The sequence below is a fragment of the Cervus canadensis genome, chromosome 32 (assembly GCF_019320065.1).
Source record: "Cervus canadensis isolate Bull #8, Minnesota chromosome 32, ASM1932006v1, whole genome shotgun sequence".
NCBI classification, from domain to species: domain Eukaryota; kingdom Metazoa; phylum Chordata; class Mammalia; order Artiodactyla; family Cervidae; genus Cervus; species Cervus canadensis.
Window position 1 is genome coordinate 14,821,701 of NC_057417.1, and position 23,416 is coordinate 14,845,116.

A 23,416-nucleotide genomic window follows, 5' to 3' on the forward strand; every position below is an offset into this window, starting at 1 on the left:
CAGGTGATGATAGTCACCTGGATCTGACCTGGCCAGAGTATTTCATTTCCTTTAGCCACTATGTCATGCATATGGGCATAGGCCCTAGATGGTCCAGTGTGTCTCCATTCTGAGACTTTCAACTGTTAAGGAAGAGAATTTCTGCTAGGATTGCTGAAGAGGACAGGCTATGCTTCAAGAGCTGTTGGTACCTATCCTGCCACTATCAGGGGAGAGCTTTCTTGATACTGGAGCCAACACTGAAGAAAACAGAGGCAAGGAACAGAGGAGCAAGACTGGGTCCTGATCCTGATAACAACTGGAACCCCTGGATACAGCTATAGCTGAAATCAGTTACCTGTATACTTCTTAATTACAAGAGCCGATAAATTCTATCCCTCACTCATTCATTCAATTTAAGGTAATTTGAGTTGTGTTCTCTATCGATTGTGACCAAAGGAGTTCTGAGCAATAGAGAAAGCTCTGTGTTGCTTGAAATCTCAATAATAAGAAGCCATAAGCAAAAGACTACATGATATATGATTCCTTGTATACGAAAGTTCAGAAAAGGCAAATCCACAAAAGCAGAAAGTAGATTAGTAGATTGCCAGAAGCTGAGACGAATGGGAAGCGACTGCTAATGGGTACTGGGTTTCTTTTTGAAGTGATGAAAATGTTCTGAAATTAGTGGTGATGGTTGCATGACTCTGTGAATATACTGATAACAGTGAATTATATTCACCACTTCAAAATGTGGATTTTATGGTATGTAAATTGTATCTTAATTAATAAAATATAAAAAAATTAACTACAGCCATTGGCGAGCCTTCAGGGAGTGAACACGAACACTTGATCCCCTCACTTCCCTTGCTGTGAAGGATGGAAGTTACCAAAACAAGAACTGCAGAATTGGAAAAAGCTTTATTTCAGGGAATTACAACAGGCAGTGAAATACAGGGCAAAGGGAGCGCTAGTATAATCTGGTATGACACAGAACGGCCACTTAGTTTTGTTTTCAAACTACAAACACAAAAGAGGATCTCACTGTTTAAGGTAAGACACAGTACTCATAAAACTACAGATCACTGGGCTAGAACCTTTCTTTTAAACTAGAGATTATGAAAAGATTGTGAGACAACTAGTGTTAACACCCTTTGAGCTGTAGCATCCACTTGACACAAAGTTCCTTTGTTTTATTTACCAGATGACCAGGAATCATATACTAATTTGGCTGCAACCATGTCTTCCACCGCCATTCCTGGAATGGACAGAAATTTGGTTTAACTTTTGTCAGAACAACTTTTCCCGAAACAGCCCAGGTCCCAGAACTGGCCGTTCCTTAATACAGTGTCCACCAGGGTAACAGGGGCTAACCACCCAGAGGTGAGTCCAGGCTTGAAGAGTCTGTGAAGGGTAAATCAAGGCAAGCAATGCTCACCAAAGTTCAGGGGTCAGAAAACTTTCTGTAAACAGCCAGATAATAAATATTTAAGACTTTGCATGCCAATTACTTGCAGTTACTCACCTCTGCTGTGGTACAAGTGTGGCTTTAGACATCAGGTAAACAGATGAGTCTGATTGTGCTCCAAGAAAACTTTCCTTATGGACACTTTAGTTTGAATTTCTTGTAATTTTTATGTGTCATGAAATATTACTTTCCCCCCCAATCATTTGAAAATGTAGAAACCATTTCACTGTGGGCTGTACGAAAACAGATGGTAGGTTGGGTTTGGCCTATGCTCTGTAGTTTGTAGGACCTTCGGTCTAGTCCAAACCCTAAGTCCTTTAGCAATTCCCCCTTTATCTTATAGTTTTGGGCAAATATCCTTAACCTGGAATGGGAATATGTTCTTAGAGGCCAGGGGCTGGCTTTTATTTTTGTAACTACTACTGTACACAGTATGGAGCTTGATACATAGTAGGTATTAAATATGCATCTGTTAGATGAAGGGATGTGCCAGTAAACCAACCCCAAAAGTGAGAAAGTAAAAATTGCTCAGGAGTGTAGATCAGGTTTCCAGGGCTGTGTCTCCTGAAGGGGGCCAGCTGACCTCTGATCTGCTAAGGAACAGTGAAACTCTTTCAGACTCAACTGGATCAGTGTGATGTCTCTGAACCAGGCTCTAAATAAAGCTTATACTGTGTTTGCCTGTCTTTCTATGCATGAAAAATTAAAATATATATTTAACAGATGGTAAGGCATAGATACACTTTGACTGGCATTGGTGCTGGGTGGGCAGAGTACTCTCAATACTCTGCCAAGCAATAGCGCTTTGGTTGCTTGATCATTAAAAAATATGTAAGGTCTGGCAAGGTTGAGGGGCTCAGGCAGCAACTATTTACCAACTATTTTGAGAGTACTTCAATATTTTAGATGTAGGATCTGAATATTAGCTCTGTTACCATATGTGTCCATTTCCTTAAAATGGGAGAGCTGGGCTGAGAGGCAAACCAGCCAAAGAAGGGAGCCCCTTCTTTGATGGGCTTCTGCCTGTGCTAACTCAAGGTGGTAATGGTGCTCCCCATTGAAGACCTTCTTAAATCAGCAAGTAGAAAGTTAGGGAAGGAGAGGGAAAAAAGGTCAGGCTGTACTTCCTGTCTGGGTTGCCCTTAGGTTGGGTCTCCCTGTTATTTCTCTTAAGCGCCCTGTTTTTAAACACCTTTTTCTCCTGCCCTTCCACCTTTGAAGGATATCTTCCTCTGAGTTTCATTTAGATCAAAGTCTAAATGTTTTAATGCTGACGCTTGTTATGGGCAAATCATTTTATACACACATCTCATTTAATTCTCACAAAAACTCTAGGTAACAGGTGGGGAGAAAACTGTGACTCAAAGAGGTGAGATCACTTGCCCAAGGATGCATGTCCAAGGAATAGCATAGCGGGGAAGCCAACCCAGGACTGCCCAGTTCCAGAGTTCACGGGCTTCACCACTAGGCCAAGACGTAAATGATTTACCTAAGTGATAGACTGCACAATGATTCAGTTACGGAGCCTGCTGACTCATTCCTCTTCTCACCAATGGGTAAACCTACCTTGTGTCTGGTTAAGTTTGTGCCCTGGAAGCAATGACTCTTACCCAGAGACTTGAACACGGTAGTCTTCTCACAGTGGGCTGGTTTCACTCCCTTCACCACTTCTCCCAGCTCAGCGAAGATCTCAGCCTGTCAAATGAATACACACTGACCCAGGTCATGGAGCTAATATGGCTTAGGACCAGCTTCTGAAGCCAGGACAGGGTGTCCCTGACCTGGATAAGGGATAACTTGATAAAATGACCTTCTGTAAATGGAATGAAGTCAGGGAGGATGCCTCTCTCTTAAATCTTTTTCTGGGGATGAGACGTGGGTACATCTGCTTTTGTGATACCATGATTGCAGAAATACAAATCTGCAGCCAGGGGAATGTCCAGCCAGAACACTGTATCAGTGAAGAAACAGGGTTGTTCTTATCTGAACACTCATTTTGGCAGCCCCCTTCTTACTCCTATGCCCTGGTTATGAAAAAAGGTCAGAAAGCGGTCAACACTAGTCCTGATTTGTTGGCCATACTGGGGAAGTTTCCAGAGGCTCCTATCTTCCAATCCTACTGCTTTACAGGACAGCCCAATCCAGTGGAAAAGGCCATCAAGCTGATCTCTTAAGGCAAAGGGAACAGGAAAACACATGTCACCACACAATGGCCACATTACTCTGGAAGGGAATTAGAAAGGATGGAAAGATATTTGAGAGTTATAACCCCCCAAAGAGGTGGGAGTTACGGAGATCTGCAGCAGGCCAGACAGAAGGGGGTATTAATGAAACCCGGGGATCCAGGTGAGGATAGTCAGACATCAGCAACAGAAAGATGGCTCACCCCTGACAAGAGGACATCTCCAGACTCTTTCAGGGCGGCCTCCTGGGAATCCACATACAGCACAGCCTGTTTCATGAGCTCGTCATCCAGCTCTCTCCAGTCAGGTCTGCTGGCGCCGATGGCTAAATGACAGCAAAACAGACCCTGAGCCTTGAAGTAGTCACAGGGGATACTGCAGGCTCCAAAGAATGAAAGGGGTGGGGAAAAGGAAGTGACAGAGGACACGTGGGAACAACTGTGGCATGCCTCATCTCCCCAAGCCTACTCCCTCCCAAACAACAAGACTGAGCTCTCTAACAAGAATGACACTTGGCATTTTCTCCTTTCCATTTCATGCCCATTCTCATTAATCAAAAATATTTTGAGGCAGCTTAGCCCTTGTAGCTCAGTCGGTAAAGAATCTGCCTGCAGTGCAGGAGACCCAGGTTCGATCCCTGGGTTGGGAAGATCCCCTGGAGAAGGAAATGGCAATCCACTCCCGTATCCTTGCCTGGAAAATCTCATGGACAGAGGAGCCTGGTGGGCTACAGTCCATGGGGTCGCAAAGAGTCGGGCACGACTGAGCGACTAACACACACAGCATTCATGTACTGTGTGCCTACTATCGCTGGGATGTTTCACACATACTATTTCAAGTCTTCACAAGTACATTACATGTCTGATTCCCATTTAAAAGGTACACAAACTGGGCTCAAAGAAGAGGTATGTGCCAAGGTTATATATCCAATAAATGCATCTATGACTCTAAAAGAACACATGCCTTTTCATGTTTCTTCTGCTTATCAGCAGCAGCGACTTCCTTACACAAACCCTAAAACAGACATCACTTGCAGCTTACTCATACCCCACAATCCTCTGTCTTCTGTCTGTCTGCTTGTTCTTCGATCATTCCCATTCCTTATTCCCAACCACTTCTCTTACCTCATGAGAAAAAAAAAGCCCAGTGTCAGGGACACAGAGAAGCCCCAGTAAACAGGAAACTGGTTGCACCCCAGCACCAAGGTTTCACATCCTCTGCAGAGCCCAGAACCATAATGATGAATCCAAGGAATCATGCCTCCTGGCATTGGGACATAGGATAATGCTGAGACTGAATCAAATGCTTGCAGGACCAGGAAGGTAGTGAAAATGAGTGGCACTGGTCTGAAGAACTGGATTAGAAATGGTGGAGACCTCAGTACAGAGAAGAAAGCAGGCCCTTCTAAAGGGGACACTAACTATTCTGCTCAAGCAGAACTGTTGCCATGTAAGAATGCAGGGCCACTCTTAGATAGCCCTCCCCCGGCCCCCTGCTCTTTTTGTAAAAAGAGAAGCAGGAAATCTATTTGCATGTGTAATTTCTTGGTTTTCAGAACACTTAACACTCTATGGCCGAAACAAAACACATCTGCTGGCTGGATTCAGCCCACAGCGGCCAGTCTTTGGAAACGGCTATGAAGCTTTATACAAATATAAGGCAGCATTTGTAAGCCTTCTCTCACTGCCATCCAGTTTTCTCTACTTGTTCCCTCTCCTGTTGTTCTCCCTCACTCTAATTGTCAAAGACAGTGATGCAAAATGTCCATCTTGAAGGTTGTTTGTGTGAGGAGTTCTATAGAACAGAAGCACCAACTAATGAAGCTTGTAAATAAATCATAAGCTGGTGGGAAAAACCCTAGCTTCTCAAGCCCCCTCTTCTGATTGCACTTGTTCCCCCTAATTTGGAGCATGGCGAATGCTCAAAGGGTTGCATAAGGCCACTCAAGCCAGTGGAGGTGGTCCAGGAAGCAAAGGGAGGGGCCTGACTCAGGCTGGGCTTTGGCCTTCCTTCAGCGGGGCTACACTGGGTGAGGGTCAGACCCTGGCTGGTGGGATGCCGAGAAAGAATGAGGGGCGTGCAGGGAAGGTTGGAATTGGGCCTAACTCTCAGCCAAGCTGTAAAGTAAGTAAAATCTGTTGTTGGTGTTTCCCCGTCAACCGCACTTGTAACATACTTTTCTTAAGTATATTTACTGCCTCTAAACACACAAACCAGTTTTGTCTTTAGACCAGGGAAAGACAGAGACTCCTCGACTCAAAATCAAGTTAGCTCTTCCGAGAGAGACATTCGAAGTGTGAGAGGTATACAACATGAGGGAGATTCTCTGTTGCTGTCTTTGAAGGTAGAGTGTCCACAGGAAAAGAAATGTGGACAGCCTCCTGGAGCTGAGAGCAGCCCCAAGGAAACTTGCATCCTTGTCCTACAACACAAAGAATTGCCACAACCACGTGAGCTGGGAAGAAGACTCCAAGCTCTAGAAGATATTGCAGCCTGGAAAACACCTTGCTTCCATCCTGCACGCGCAGAGGACTTAGCTAACCCATGTCTAGACTCCTAACCACAGAATCTAAGATATCAAATATGTTCTGCTTTAAGCCAAAAAAAAAAAAAAAAAAACTGAAAAAAAAAATCAACTCAGTCTTATTGAAGATTCAGCTCTTGTCCATTTTACCCAGAACTGACTTCTCTTGAAGTTCCAAGTCCTTCTAGAAATGGCCTTACTGTTCGAGTATGGCTTTAAGAACAATAAGACCTATCCCCCGGATTCACATTCATAATATCAGTCCCATACAGGCTGAAACCTTCAATTTTCTATGGCCCATTCCTCAATCATACATGTTTTGTTTCCTTCAGGGAACTTAACCTTTAGCTGGAACTATCTAGCTCATCTATTTGTTTACTTGTTTATTGTCAACCTCCCTACTCTAGAATGTAAACAGCAGGAAAGCAGTGACCTTGATGACTGGTTTACTTTGGCTTCCCCAGCATGTAGAACAGTGTCTGAACCATGGTAGGGATTCAATACACATTTGTGAAAGAACAAATAATCATGATACTTGGCTCTTGCACATGTGTGCAGAGATCTTAGAGTTCATACTATGTGCCTGTCACTAAAACATGAGGCATTGGTACTGTGTTTAAATTCTCTAGCCTTCAATTGCTTGCTAATCAGACTCCAGTTTTCTTACTGAAAGATAACATAGGGTATCATTTAAGATCTTAGGCTTTGAGGGTATATTGCCTCAGTTCAAATCCCAGCTTTGCCTCTAAAAACCTTTGACTTTGAGCAAGTTACTTAATCTTTCCATGCCTTGGTTTACCTACCATACAGGGGTCATGATAATAATAGTTCCTACTTCATAAGGTTGTTTTCAAGATCCAGTGATATAGTACATAACAAAGAATTTAGACCAGCACCTGCTATATAGTAAGTATTTACTATAGACCAGATCTTGCTATAGCCCCCAGGGTCATTTAAGGATCTTCAGGAGCCCAAGGAACTCTTATGTTTAAAGTCCCAATTATCCTATCCCACATATGAAAAAGCATTCACATAAATACATTTAGTCACATAAAATGTATTTTGTGCTGTAATTAAAAGAAAATTAATCCCAAGTGTTGGTGAGTTCCCAAGAACAAGTGAGTCATTTGGCTTTTGTAATTAAATTTCATGACATTTAAGAACGAGTTATAGTTGATCATTTGCCATAATATTATACTTTATAAAATTTTAATTAAATTTATTAGTTTTGAGTTTGTGATTTTTGTTTCATATTTTGGAGTGCATACTGTTTCTTTAAGGTTCAAATGTTTCTGAGGCCATTAAAAAGCTCAGGCATTCTCCATGAGTAAAACAACTCTGCAGATGCAGGCCCTTGGTCCAGTCAAGGGAGAGTCTGGCCACCCAATGTTCATGGAGCCACTCTGCTTACCATTGATGTGAGCCCCAGGCTTGACCCATTCACCAAACAAAATGGGTTCTGTTGCCATGGTGACTGTGATGATCACATCTGCCCCTGTCACAGCCTCCTGGACCGATGAACAGACCCGCACCTCTCCTGGCACTGAGTTCACAAACTTCTCTGCATTTTCTTTGGTGCGGTTCCATATTCTCACCTTCATTCAGGGGAATAAAAGAGACATTGGTGCTGTAATTATTTGACTGTTTATGTTTCATCAAACCTAGGAGTTACAAGGAAAAGTTGAACTACTCTAAGCTTAAGGCTGCAGTTATTTAAATCATTCGTTATGGTGAATGAATATTTGTCTGGGCCAGATGTGAAAATGACCTTTCTCTACTCCATTTCCCTGTCAGGAAGAGGGGAGATTTTTCAATTCTAGCTTGAGACATGCAGCCTCAGTAGTGTAATAGCTATTATATAGCTTAGTGATTATCAGAGCAAATTCTGGAGCTAGACAGGTTTAGAATCAGACTTTGCTCTGTCACTTACTGTTTCTGAAGCTATTTAACCTCATTCAGCCTAAGTTTACATGTATGTAAATGCAAATCATAACTGACAAGGTCAGCATCAAATTCACAGTTTATGATTGGGACTCTGTAAGGGAGTCATAACAGGTGTGAGATTAACAAACAGGATGTGCAGTGCTGTGCATGGAACAGCTTGATCTCTGAAGGATACGTAAGGAATTAAAAATTGGAAGGGTTTCAGGAGTAAATTGGGACTTCCCTGGTGGCTCAGATGGTAAAGAATCTTCCTGCAATGCAGAAGACCCAGGTTCAATCCTTGGGTCCGGAAGATACCCTGGAGAAGGGAATGACTACCCACTCTAGTATTCTTGTCTGGAGAATTTCAAGGACAGAGAAGCCTGGTGGGTTACAGTCCACGGGGTCACAAAGAGTTGGGCATAGCTGAGCAACTAACACTTACTTATACTTACAGGAGTGAATGGTGCAGCAGAGGAGAAGGTCAAGAATAGTAGCTAGAACTAGATTCCTAGGAAGTGCTTGCAGGGAGAAGGTGGTCATTGGCATCACCAGGAAGTGGGGACTTGCTAGCTTGTTTAACATATTTTAATGTCTGTGGTGGCAGTTGCCAGCCTTCAATTGAAACTAAGGCCTAAAGAAGCCCTCATAAGGAAATATAATAAATATAGAAATAAATGTTATATGTGAATAAGTTCATTAATAAAGATGAAAACAGTATAATAAGCCCAGTTATAAGAAAATGGTTAACCACACTACAGTTCTTGATAGAAAACTATGAAATACTATACAAACATGAGGTAATCAGGAAAACTGATGTTACAACATTCAGTGGAAACTATTAAAACTATGGTTAAAAGATTAATGATTAAAACTATGTTATAAGAAGTTAATATTCAAAAAATAGAAAGAACTTACAAAACTTAATATAAAAATAAACAACCTTATTTAAAAATGGGCAGAGGCCCTGAGTAAATATTTTTCCAAAGAAACTATTAAGTCCACCATTCATATCACTATGAGATTAGAAATCAACTACATGTTTGTGCAAAAAACACAAACATGTGATGGCTAAATGATATGTTACTAAACAACCAATGAATCACTGAAGAAATCAAAGAGGAAGGAAAAAAAATACCTAGTGATAAATAAAAAATGAAAATATGATGATCCAAACCCTCTGGGATGCAGCAAAAGCAATTCTAAGAGGGAAATTTATAGCAATACAAGTTTACCTCAGAAAACAAGAAAAACCTCAAATAAATAACCTAACCTTATACCTAAAGCAACTAGAGAAAGAGGAACAAACAAAACCCAAAGTTAGTATAGGGAAATAAGTCGTAAAGATCAGAACAGAAATAAATTAAACAGAGACAAAGAAAACAACAGCAAATATCAATGAAACTAAAAGCTGGTTCTTTGAAAAGATAAACAGAATTGAGAAACCATTAGCCAAACTCATTAAGAAAAAACAGAGAAGACTCAAGGTAATAAAATTAGAAGTGGAAAAGGAAAAGTCACAACTGACACCACATAAATACAAAGGATCATAAGAGACTACTACAAGCAACTATATGCCAATAAATGGACAACTTAGGAGAAGATAACAAATCTCCCAAAACTGAATCAGAAAGAAGTAGAAAATATGAACAGATCAATCACAAGCACTGAAATTGAAACTGTGATTAAAAAACTGCCAACAAACAAAAGTCTATAACCAGACAACTTTATGGGTGAATTTCATCAAACATTTAGAGAAAAGCTAACACGATCCCTCTGAAATTATTTCAAAAATTGCAGAGGAAGGAACACTCCTAAACTCATTCTATGAGGCTGTCATCACCCTGATTTCAGAACCAGACAAAGATACCACAAAACAAGAAAATTACAGGCTAATATCACTGATGACCATACATGCAAAAATACTCAACAAACTACTAGCAAACTGAACCCAATAATGTATTAAAAGATCAAACACCATGATCGAGCAGGACTGATCCCTGGGATGCAAGAAGTTTTCAATACTCACAAATCAATCAGTGTGATACACCACATTAACAAACTGAAGAGTAAAATCACATGAGCAACTTGGCAAAAAAAAGCTTTTGACAAAATTCAACACCCATTTGTGATAAAAACTCTCCAAAAGTGAGCATAGAGGGAGCATACCTCAACCTAATAAAGGACATATATGACAAACCCACAGATAGCCCAATTTTGAAAAGCTGAAAGCTTATCTTCTAAGAACAAGAAGAAGACAAGGATGCTTACTCTCACTACTTTTATTCAACATAGTTTTAGAAGTCCTAGCCATGCAATCAGACAAGAAAAAGAAGTAAAAGGAATCCAAATTGGAAAAGAAGAGGTAAAACTGTCACTCTGCAGATGATACAGAAAATTCTAAAGATGCTACAAGAAAACCACTAGAGCTCATTAATGAATTCAGTAAAGTTGCAGGCTACAAAATTAACACACAGGAATCTATCGCATTTCCATGGGCTAACAACAAAAGATCAGAAAAGGAAATTAAAGCAACAACCCCATTTACCATCACATCAAAGGGAATAAAATATGTAGGAATAAACCTACCAAAAGAGGCAAAGACCTGTACTCCAAAAACTATAAGATGTTGATGAAAGAAATAAAAGATGATGCAAAAAGATGGAAAGATATACCATGTTCTTGGATTAGAAGAATCAATATTGTCAAAATAACTATACTACCCAAGATAATTTACAAATTACTCATGGCATTTTTTATTGAACTGGAACAAAAAATTTAAAAATTTGTATAGAAACACCAAAGAACCTGAATATCCAAAGCAATCCTGAGAAAGAAAAATGGTGCTCAAGGAGTTAGGGCCACTGATTTCTGACTATACTAATCAAAACAGAATGGTACTGGCTCAAAAAACAGACATAGAGATCAATGCAACAAGATAGACAGCCCAGAAATAAATGCACACATCTATGGTTAATTGCTCTCTAGCATAGGAGGTAAGATGATGCAATGGAGAAAAGATAGTGCCTTCAATAAGTGGTGCTGGGAAAACTGGACAGCTACATAGGGCTTCCCTGGTAGCTCAGTCGGTAAAGAATCCACCTGCAATGCAGGAGACCCTGGTTTGATTCCTGGGTTGGGAAGATCCCCTGCAGAAGGGATAGGCTACCCACTCCAGTATTCTTGCCTGGAGAATTCCATGGTCTGTATAGTCTGTGGGGTCACAAAGAGTCGGACACAGCTGAGTGACTTTCACTTTCACTTTTCACATTTAAAAAATTAAATTAGAACATTTTCTAACATCACACACAAAAATAAACTAAAAATGGATTAAAAACCTAAATGTAAGCTTAGATACTATAAAACTCATAGAGGAAAACATTGGCAGAACACTCTTTGACATAAATCATAACAATAACTTTTTGGGTCTGCTTCCTAGAGTAATGGAAGTGAAAACAAAAATAAACAAATAGGACCTAATTAAACTTAAAATTTTAAACTACAAATTCCTTTGTACAGCAAAGGAAACCATAACAAAATGAAAAGATAACCCACAAAATGGGTGAAGATATTTCCAAATGAAGTGACCAACAAGGGATTATTCTCCAAAATATTCAAACAGCCCATGCAGCTTAATTTAAAAAGAATCCTATTAAAAAAATGGGTGGAAGCTCTAAATAGACATTTCTCCAAAGAAGACATAAAGATGGCCAAAAAGCCAATATGAAAAGATGCTCACTATCGCTCATTACTAGAGAAAGGCAAATCAAAACTACAGTGAGGTATCACTTCACACTGGTCAGAATGGCCATAATCAAAAAATCTACAAACAACAAATGCTGGAGGAAAGTGTGCAGAAAATGGAACCCTCCTACACCGTGGGAATGTAAATTGGCAAAGTCACTATGGAAAACAGTATGGAAATTCCTTTAAAAAATAAAAATAGAGCTACCATATAATACAGCAATCCCACTCCTGGGCATATATCCAGAGAAAACCATAAATTGAAAAGATACATGCACCCCAATGTTCATTATAGCACTAGTTATAACAGCCAAGACATGGAAGCAACCTAAATGTCTACAGACAGATGAATGAATATAGAAGATGTGTACATACATAAAATGGAATATTACTCAGCCATAAAAAGAATGCAATAATGCCATCTGCAGCAACATGGATGACCTATAGATTACCATACTAAGTGAAGTAAATCAGAGAAAGACAAATATCATATGATATCACTCATATGTGGAATCTAAAAAAATGATACAAATGAGCTTATTTATGAAACAAAAACAGACTCAAAGACTTCAAAAGCAAATTTATAGTTACCATAGGGGAAAGGCTGAGGGTGAGGGATAAATTTGGAGGTTGGGATTAGCATATACACACTACTATATATAAAGCAGATAATCAACAATGACCAACTGTATTACATGGGAAACTCTACTCAATATTCTGTAATAATTTGTATGGGAAAAGAATCTGAAAAAGAATAGATAAATATATACATATATGAATCATGTTTCTGTATACCTAAAACTAACACACCATTGTGAATCAACTATACTCCAATAAGCAACTCATACAGCTCAATATTAGGAAAACAAACAGCCCAATCACAAAATGGACAGAAGACCTAAAGACACTTCTCCAAAGAAGACATACAGATGGCAAAGACAAAAGATGTTCAACATCACTAACTTTTAGAGAAATGCAAACCAAAACTACAATTAGGTATCACCTCATACCAGTCAAAATGGCCATCATCAAAAATATCTACAAATAATAAATGCTGGAGAGGATGTGGAGAAAAGGGAACCCTCCTACACTGTTGGTGGGAATGTAAACTGATACAGCCATTATGGAGATTCCTTAACAATCTAGGAATAAAACTACCATATGACCCAGCAACCCCACTACTGGGCATATACCCTGAGAAAAAAATAATCGAAAAGATACATGTACCCCAGTGTTCATAGCAGCACTGTTTACAATACCCATCACATGGAAGCAACCTAGGTGTTCATCAATTGATGAATGGATAAGGAAGATGTGGTACATATACACAATGGAATATTACTCAGCCATAAAAATGAATAAATTTGAATCAGATCAGTTCTAATGAGGTGGATGAACCTAAATCCTGTTATAAAGAGTGAAGCACATCAGAAAGAGAAAAAAAAATATAGTATGTTAACACATATATATGGAATCTAGAAAAATGATGCTAATGAAATTATTTTCAGGGAAGGAATGGAGATGCAGATGTAGAGAATGGACTTGTGGACACCGTGTGGGAGGGAGAGAATGGCATGAGTTGAGAAAGTAGCATCAACATACATACACTATCAGGAGTAAGAATAGCTGGTGAGAAGTTGCTATGTAGCACAGGGAGCCCAGTCTGGTTCTCTGTGATGCCCTGGAGGGATGGGATGGGGGCAGGGGAGGGAGGCTAGAGACAGAGGGGATGTATGTATAATTTACACTGTTGTATGGCAGAAATCAACATGACATTGTAACAAATTTTTTTAATTTAAATAAAAAATAGAGAACAGAAAACTACCACATGATCCAATAATTCCAGTTCTGGGTATTTACCTGAAGAAAACAAAACAGTAAGGCAAAAAGCTGTAGGTAGCCCCCTCCTGCAGCATTATTTACAATAACCAGGCTACAGAAACAACCTAAGTGTCCATCAGTGAATAAATGGATAAAGTAATTGTCATGTGTGTATACACACACACAAAATGAAATATTGTTCACCCATAAAAATAATGAAATCTTGTGATCTGAGACAAAAATGTGTGGATCTTGAGGGTCTTATGCTATGCCAAATAAGTCAGACAGAGAAAGGCAAATAGTATATGATCTCACTTATATGTGGAATCAGAAAAACCTCAAATGAATGAACAAACAAAATAATTGAGAAACTGATATATACACACAGAGAACAAGTTAAAGAAACCTCTTGTGGTGATTGCCGGAAGGGTGATGGAGGAGCTGGGGATGAGGGAAACAGATGAAGGGGATTAAGAAGTACACACTTCTGGTTATAAAATAATTAAGTCATGGGGATACAATGTGAAGCATAGAGAATATAGTCAATAATGCTATAATAACTTTGTATGGTGACAAGGGGTAACCAGATTTATCATGGTGACCACTTTGAAATGCCTATAAATATCCAATCACTATGATGTACACCTGAAACTAGTATGATATTGCATGTCAATTAAACCTTGGTGAAAAGCATAAAAAATCATAAAAAGCAGATGAGAGAAGACTAGAAATGTCAACTACTTGTATTTGAAAACAGATTAAAGGGAATTTTTCTTTTTTTTCCTTCCTTATATTTTCATTTCTCAAAGCAGAGGTACTAGTTCTATCATAAAAAATCACACCTTAAATCTGCCCCACCCCTCTCACACACATAGAAAAAAAAAATCAAATATAAGCAGTATCAAGTGTATCAAAAATAACGTGAGCCAGGCAGAATGGGGAAAGGTGGACTGATGTCTAGGCTTTGAAGGGGCACGCTGTGGCCTCCTGCTCTCCAGACCTGGATTCCTAACCCTTGAATACTTAAGGACCCCAGATTCTGCTAAGAGAAGCAACAGAAAGGGGCCAAAAGAAAAACTGAATGTATGCAATGGATATGATACAATCCTTTAAGTAACTGAGTAGGCTCTGTGTACTGAAGTGTACTCTACAAACTTAGAAACTGGAAGAAGTGACTCAGGCCTTTCCCCCAACTCTTCATCTCCAATGGGACTTTCACACAAGCCATTAAAAGAATGGTCTAGATGGTGGTACTCCCAACCTGACGATTGCAGCATAACTTATATCTTAACAAAGGAGTACAGAGAAATGTCACTGCTGCTTCCTCTCCACATCCCCCACCTCCCTCCCTGGACTTACCTCCTTAAAGAAGAACTGTTCTGTGAAGATCTCATAATGGCTGTAAGCCTGGACCCCAGCTCCAAGGATACACAGCACTTCACTGTTGGGAGGTTTCAAAAACTATTTGAGAGAAAGGAGATAGAAAAGATCAAGACAGACTCTTGAAGTCAGGAGAGGATCAAGTACAGTTTGAGAATCAGGGACCTTCATTCAGAACCTCTCAGGCAATCAAGGAATATAATTTTGTATTTCCATTTCCACTCTGTATGGTGTGGGCGGGAGAGAAAAGCCTTCACTGAGTACTTAATATATACCAATGCTTAACCTTCATGATCTCTTTTAGTCCAGACAATTGACCCCATGTGCTAGATGCTCCCACAGTTATCCTCTTCTTACAGATAAAGAAATTGAGGTCCAAAGAAGTTATGTATCTTGCTCAGAGCCCTGTAATTATTAAATGGCACAGTAGGGCTCCAAAACCTCATCTTTCATTCTCCAACACCCACATGCTTTCTCCTCTGCTACCTCATCTCAGGGACACAATAAGCCAACCTACTTCTCAGAGCAGTTGAGTTGCTTTTGGAATCCATGAATCCATGTGAACCGAGGTTCTCAAACTACATTTGCTGTGCCTACTCTCTTTTGATCCTGTCTCAGCCTGTCTTCCTTTAAAGAGGAATGTAGAGATGGCATTTGTGGGACCTCCTCAGGGTATATGTGTGTCTTTATTTGGGAGTGACGTTGTGTGATCAGCTCTCCAGTAAAGCCTTTCTGACCTCTCTGATAGAATTTACCACTTCATAGCACTTGTTTGTTTACAAATTTATTTTCCTGTACTGGTGTGTAAGTCCCGTTAAAACAGAGACAGTCTTATTTGCACAGAATTGGCATGTATCTACTATTACCTAAGAGAAATAGAGCAGGGTTTCTTGACCTCAGCACTACTGATATTTGGGCTGGATAATTCTTTGTTGGCAGGGTTTGGGTGGCTGGCAGGTGGGAGGGCTGTACTCTGCACTGCAGGAATTTTGGCAGCATCCCTGGCCTCTGTCCATTAGCACCCCCTATGCCCTCAGCTATGACAACCAAAAATGTCTTCAAACATTGCTAATTGTCTCTGGGGCAGTTGGGCTCTGGAAACAGTTGGTCTTAACTGCTTCCAGTTAAGAACTACTGGCATTGAGAAAGGACATCACTTGCGCCTCAAATCATCCATGTTAAATAAGACCATCTTCTGTCTTTTCTCTATTTCATTTAACAAAAGTTGATCTTGATCTGCTCTGTATCAATAATTACCATGATTGAGATTCTGGAGTGCAACCTTAAAAACAAAAGTGTTTTTAATCATTAATCACTAGCAAAAAGGAGTCTTAAATATTAGCAGATGCTTAGAGATTCTCTCTCCTGCAGCTGCACAGGAGATACCATTTTCTGCTATCAACTATAGTTCAAAGAAACTTGATTTGAAAAGGTTTCAAAATGATAATAACTTATGTTCCCACTCAGTAAGGAGAATTAGGTAATTTTTCTTTAACTAAATAATTTTTTTCTGTTCTCAGTTAATATAAATCTATTCTTGGAAGTACATGTGGGCTTCAGAAATTGTTGCGGTATCCTGTAAAAGTAACCTTTAACCTCTGAGAGCAAATGTGTAGTTCTGCTTGCCTGTCTTGCTTGACACGTTGCTGCCCTGATAATAATGTTATAACTGGCATCTCTTTTCCTAAATGCTATAACATTTATGATATTTATTAAATCATAATAGGATTGGTGCCACTTCATTCTTTTCCTAAAGCATGCAGATAATTAAAAACATATATATGAATCTGCTAGGTTTCTTAAAAGAGTTTGAAAGACTATGTTTCATTTGCATTCACTAAGGCCTTGTGTGGTCTGGCCCTCTGGGCAGCCCAGGTTCCCCTCTGGACACACTCTCTGCACCTCTGGTCTTTCAGGCAAGAAGCCTCCTTGCTGCTCCCCAAGCACACATGACTTTATCAACAATAGGGCTTTGCTCTCCACAGGTTCTTTCCTCTGCCTGGAGTACTTTCCCCTCTGCTTCTCACAAGTAAGTCCTATTATTATTCTAATGCAAGCTCAGATATTTTGGATCTCGGTTCCGAATCGAGAAAGGAGTATGTCAAGGCTGTGTATTGTCACCCTGCTTATGTAACTTCTATGCAGAGTACATTATGTGAAATGCTGGGCTGGATGAAGCACAGGCTCGAATCAAGATTGCTGGGAGAAATATCAACAACCTCAGATATTCAGATGACACCACCCTTATGGCAGAAAGCAAAGAAGAACTAAAGAGCCTCTTGATAAAAGTGAAAGAGGAGAGTGAAAAAGTTGGCTTAAAGCTCAACATTCAGAAAACTAAGATCATGGCATCTGGTCCCATCACTTCATGGCAAATAGATGGGGAAACAATGGACAGTGGCAGACTTTATTTTCTTGGGGATCCAAAATCACTGCAGATGGTGACTGCAGCCATGAAATTAAAAGACGCTTATTCTTTGGAAGAAAATCTATGACCAACCTAGATAGCATATTAAAAAGCAGAGACATTACTTTGCCAACAAAGGTCCATATAGTCAAAGCTATGGTTTTTCGAGAGTAGTCATGTATGGATGTGAGAGTTGGACTATAAAGAAAGTTGAGTGCTGAAGAATTGATGCTTTTGAACTGTGGTGTTGGAGAAGACTCTTGAGAGTTCCTTGGACTGCAAGGAGATCCAACCAGTCCATCCTAAAGGAGATCAGGCCTGGGTGTTCATTGGAAGGACTGATGCTGAAGCTGAAACTCCAATACTTTGGCCACCTGATGTGAAGAACTGAGTCATTTGAAAAGACCCTGACACTGGGAAAGATTGAAGGCAGGAGGAGAAGGAGGAGGAAGGGACAACAGAAGATGAGATGGTTGGATGGCATCACTGACTCAATGGACAAGAGTTTGAGTAACCTCTGGGAGTTGGCGATGGACAGGGAAGCCTGGTGTGCTGCAGTCCATGGGGTTGCATAGAGTCAGACATGACTGAGCAACTGAACTGAACTGAACTGAACTGAAGCTCAGCTAACCCTCACAAAAGAAGTGAAAGTCTCTCAGTCGTGTCTGACTCTGCGACCTCATGGATCATACAGTCCATGGAATTCTCCAGCAAGAATACTGGAGTGGATAACTGTCCCCTTCTTCAGGGAATCTTCCCAATCCAGGGATTGAACCCAAGTCTCCTGCATTGCAGGCAGATTCTTTACCAGCTGAGCCACTGGGGAAGTACATAAGCCTTGGCAAATCCCACAGCCTGGAGCAAGACACTCCCCCCACCTCACTTTTTGTTTTGCTCCCCTTTCATTCAATGTATCTGTCAGGATTGTAATTTTCACATTAACTGGTGCGATCTTTAGATTAATATCTGCCTCCCCAAATGCACTCTGTGCTCCGTGACTGCAGGTTCTGTATTTGGTTTTAGTCACCATTCCATGTCCCATGCTGAGTACAGGACCTGGAGCCTGGTGGGCACCTAGGTATTTGTTGAATAATTGCATGTCAAGAATAAACCCTGATACATATTGTGACCCTGAGAAAGCATGCCAGAGTCCCCAACTCAGGGTATGTGCAACCCAGACACCAAGTTACAGTGTCCATCAAACCCAAGAACTTCCTAATATTCGCCCTTCTCCCGAAAGCCCTAAATAAAACAGAAGTGATGGAAAAGAAAACATTCTACTCCTATAGCACAAAAAGTAAAATAAATCTTTGCTCCTTATTGAAAAAGCCCAACCAAGTCCCTAGGAAAAAAGTGGTGTAGTTTAAGCCTAAACTCTGAAGCATCAACTCAATGATTCTGAACATTTCTTGGAGTGCATATTTTTATCCATGTAAAAAAGCATAGTGTAACTGAGAGCTGGTCTAGAAGAATTAACCTGGTTGATCATCAGAATTAACTAGAAACCATAAAAAACTAAAACACCTAGCTTCTTTGGCCTTGTCCTCAGCAATTTTAATTCAATGGTTTTGGGAACCTGAATTAAAAAAAAAAAAAAAAAAAAACAACTCCAGAGGCTGCTGCTGTATAGCCTGGGTTGGAAACTATTGACCTGGGACAAGAAGACCTACAGCTACCTGTGCTGACTTCAGGAAATCCTAGTCTCCATTTCTTTCTGCACAAAATGAGGCCAGTAATTCTTGCTCTGCCTTCCTCACACAAACCCAAAAATAAGTTGAGACAATGGGTTGAAAATTATTTTGGAAAAAATCAAAGTCCTTTTCAAATGTAGGGCAATATTGTTAGAGTCCCTCTAAGTTACCAGGGAACATACCTTAGAGTCCCTTGATTACTTCAATCTGAGTTGGGTCTGGATATAATTAAACAAACAAATAAACAAACAAACAAAAAACATTTCCTCAAGGTGAGTACTGCAGTCTAATCCCTTGCTACATAATTACCAGATTTATCCCCACATTCTTCCCTTATCATGTGTTTAGAAGACCTTAAAATACTCACAATCTGAACATCTGGTCTTTGCTGCTCCAACCCTCCACTGGACTCCACATTTCCTTTATGCTTAGGTCTCATAAGTCAGCACTCCCAGATCTTTAATGTGAAAGATTCCAGACTCTTAACTGTTCCTATTGATACCTCTTCTTCTTCACCCTAACCTCTAAAAATACTGTTCTTCTTGTAGGATGACCTTGCACTGCTTAGAAAAACATTATCACCTGTATCACTTGCTTCCTTCCGCCTCAAGGGCTCCTCCCTTCCTCCTGTTTCAATCACTCACTTTTTTTTCGGTCTTTACTCAAATGTCACTTCAGTGAGGTCTTTCCTTTATAATTTTAAATGCCACTGCTTCCCAATACTCTCGATTCTGCTTTATTTTCATCCTTCTAACTGGTGGTGTGGGGTGTGGTTTAGGAGCAAATCCTAGCCTATTATTAAACTCAAAAAGGGTTTGTTGTTGGTTAATTTTCTTTTTTTTAAGTAAATCATACTATGTATTTCACTTTTTATTTTATTTATTGTCTTGCCAGCTCTGGGTATGTCACCCTCTGTTTTATTCACTACCACATCTCTGACATTTACAACAGTGCCCGATAGATGATAGGATCTCAGTCAACATTTGCTGAATGAATACATTTGTCTGGCTTGGATATGTTGTCCCCTCTACTTTTTGTGCAGTCCTGACTCTGGCCTATGGGGCAACCACACTGATTTGCCAGGAACAGTGTGGATCAGGGGCAAGAAAGCAGTCTGGGAGTCAGAGAGGTCAAGTTTTAAATTCCTGCTCTGCCACTTATTAGCTGTCTGATCCTGATAAACTTGCAAAACCTCTCTGAGTCCTATTCCCTATACTTGGCAAATGGAGATAAGCATCAAGGCTGGTGTGATGATCAAAAAGAGCACATGTAAGGTACCCAGTATCTTGGGCTCATTATGGTAGCCAGTCATTTCATGAATCACTGTGCTCACCTGACATCCTACATTTGGCATATGATGTTTCAGCTATGCCCATAGAAAATAAAAATGTTCCTCACTTCTTAGATGTTCAAATTTGAGATACTCTATCCCACCCACCAGCTTGCACTAATCTTACCTTGGTGGCAATGGCAGACACTGCAGCTGTTCTCTTTGCAGTTATGACATTTCCATCCATGACCTTGGAGGAAAGGAGAGACAGTGAGCAAGGGGCACCTGCATTCACCACTTAAGCAGAGAGAAGATGCTCTAAAAGACTTAGCCCTAGAAAGCATTGTGTGTGTGTGTGTGTGTATGTGTGTGTGGGTTCAGTTGTGTCTGATTCCTTGCGACCCCATGGACTGTAGCCCACTAGACTCCTCTGTCTATGGAATTTTCCAGGCAGGAATACTGGCTAGAGTGGATTGCCATATCCCACTCTGGGGAATCTTCCTGATCCAGGGATTGAACCTGTGTCTCCTGTGTCTCTTGTGTCTCTTGTATTGACAGGTGGATCCTTAACCACTAGTACCTGGGAAGCACCAGAAAACATCTAACAGTCTGCAAGGAGAGTGTTTTGCCTGGAACCAATTCCTCCACTTTTAAGAAATGCAACTTTGAACAAATATTTTAATCTATAGGCACTTTGTTTTTCCTACCTGTAAAAACAAAGATAATGGCAACCATTCAGAGGGTTTTTGTGAGGGTTAAAAGCATTGGCATAAATGAAGCCATCTAACATATGGCCAGCCCTCAAGAAATGCCCATTTGCTTTATTTGCCCCCAGATTCTCAAAGTAAGTCACCTGTTATCTGTGCAAAGGCCCTGAAACTCTACCTCAATGGCTCTCAACTCCTCCTGCACACATGGGTAGGTTTGTGAAGATACTGATGCTCAGGTATATCCTTAGGCTAACTGAATCTGGATCACTAGGGATAGGACCCAGACATCACTGCTTTTAAAATCTCCCCAGGTGGTTCTGAATTACACCTGGCTAGTAATAACCACCATCCTTTGCTCTGCTGTCCTCTGTTTATATTATTCATCTCAATTCATCCTCATTAAGTACTATCAGTATTCTCATTTTATGAACAAGGAAGTCAGATTCAGAAAGAATTTCAGGCCTTGTCATTTAGTTCCAAAGCCTGAGGTGGTACCAATTTCCTGGGTAAGCACTCTTGGTGAGTAGTATGGATGTCATTTCCATTGGGTGAGCAGAAATTGTCAAGAACTAAATACTCCTTTCGGAGGAGTAATACATGGCCAGCTTCCTTGGGGAGCCTGAAATTCTGAGAAAATTTTAGAGGAAAGTTGTCAGAATTGAATGAGATCAATTTCTCCTGCCTGGCACATAATAAGTGCCCAGTAAGTGGCAATTAGAAAGGCGGAAGAGGATAGGCTACTATGCTAAGACAGTATAGGCCCTGGGCTTACACAGAGTAGGTATGAAGTCCATCCATGCCCCTGTTAGCTATGTAAACTTGGCGATGTTTTGCATAGTGGCTCTATGACTCAATCTCCTCATCTACAAAATGGGGTAATAAAATTACCTCACAGAGTGGTTTTAAGAATTAAAAGCATTAATACATATGAAGTATTTAGAACAGTGTCTGACATACACAAAGTAATTCACAAGTACAGACCACTACTATTTTTTTGACATTATCATTAAATGTTAAAACAGGTCACTGTGTACCCCTTAGAAAAAACTCCCAGGTATTAGAGAGCGCCCCTAATCTGTAACTCACGTAACTTCATGTTACAGATTCACTAAATAAAAGTTTCCTTAGCTACTGGATTTGTGCAAGCTGTATATTTGCAGTAACTGGTATGGGACAAGATCAGGACAAGAATGACAAGATCATTACTTCCACAAGTTCACACACTGGAAGCAGCAGTGGTCTCTGATGCTGGGCTACATCCTCAGGCAGTCCTAGAAACAGATACACAGTCATAGGTAACCTTCACAGTCACTGGCATCCAGTCATTCAGGGAGGGGCATATGTGGTCACATTCAGTACTCCCCCTTGCCTGAATTCTGAGCCTAGCTTTGTGCACATGGCCGGGAGTTGCTCACCGCCAGAAGGGAGCCATTGTTCGGCTGGAAGAGCAGCACTGTAGCCTGATGGGAGGGGACAGCGGAGGTGTTGCTGTGACCCTCATAGAAGGTGACCAGCTTGGTGGTCAGGGCGTCCTCTGCGGCACTGTAGGCGGGCATGACCCCCAGGAAACTACAAGAAGAGAGGGAGCAGTTTCAACCCCTTCCCGTCAATGCTGAGACATCCTATCAAGTTCCTATGTCCCTGACTCATTGCCCTACTGGCCTTCTCCCTCCTTTGTCCCCACCCCTCTGCCGTTCCCGTTAGCAGTGTGCAGAGCACGTTCAAGAGTCTGCCTCTGGGTGAGAAAAACCACCCCCGTTCTGCCACTTACTAGCTGCCATCACCTTGGGTCCTTCGCTTCACCTCTTGAGTTTCGGTTTTTCCAAATAGCTGCATCAATAGCCACGTACATATGGAGTGTATTGAATGAAACCAGCTAACGGCTTTAAAGCGCCCACAGTGGGTTGCACAAATTAGGTGAAAGGTGTTATTAGTAGGGGTTAGGGAAGCCCTCCTTTCTTTTCTCCTGCTGTTTCCCTTCTCACCCCTCCCTTTCCTCCTTTCCAGCGTCTCCGGCCCCGGCCCCGGCCCTCCTCACTTACCCGCTGTGCTTGGCGACTGGCACCACGGTGCGCACGGGCTGCACGACCCCTCCGTCGGGGCCGCTGGAGAAGTTGGCCAGAGCGGTCTCCAGAGGCGCGATGAGCAGGCTGGAGCTGCGGAGGTGGTCCTGTACATCGGCCGCGCTCAGGAACACCGGCCTCGAGCTCATGTCGCCGCCGGACTTCTAACCTCAGAGCGCTCACCGCGATCCCCGTTTCCAGTGCTGCGCCCTAAATGAGAGCCGGGGAAAGCGGGGAGCGCTGCCGCCTACAG

The 23,416-nt window shown here is 41.1% G+C and overlaps 1 protein-coding gene across 1 annotated transcript; it reads right to left on the bottom strand.

Moving 5' to 3' along the window:
* Window positions 1-881: 881 nt before the first annotated feature.
* CRYM (crystallin mu) lies at window positions 882-23,416 on the bottom strand. The gene is made up of 8 exons (XM_043456189.1): window positions 23,143-23,416; window positions 22,516-22,669; window positions 20,578-20,640; window positions 15,002-15,103; window positions 7,566-7,749; window positions 3,834-3,955; window positions 3,058-3,142; window positions 882-1,237 (listed from the first exon to the last, which is right to left on the bottom strand). Exons 1-8 carry the CDS (start codon window positions 23,310-23,312, stop codon window positions 1,173-1,175), a joined length of 945 nt encoding a protein of 314 aa, XP_043312124.1. The 5' UTR covers window positions 23,313-23,416; the 3' UTR covers window positions 882-1,172.

What these genes read in the sequence shown, in the direction of transcription:
- CRYM (XM_043456189.1), bottom strand. Translation starts at nt 23,312, where the DNA reads ATGAGCTCGAGGCCGGTGTTCCTGAGCGCGGCCGATGTACAGGACCAC. An exon ending in CCAGTCGCCAAGCACAGCGG is followed by an intron (nt 22,670 to 23,142) that starts GTAAGTGAGGAG and finishes CTCTTCTTGTAG; the next exon opens with TTTCCTGGGGGTCATGCCCG. An exon ending in ACAATGGCTCCCTTCTGGCG is followed by an intron (nt 20,641 to 22,515) that starts GTGAGCAACTCC and finishes CTTTCCTCCAAG; the next exon opens with GTCATGGATGGAAATGTCAT.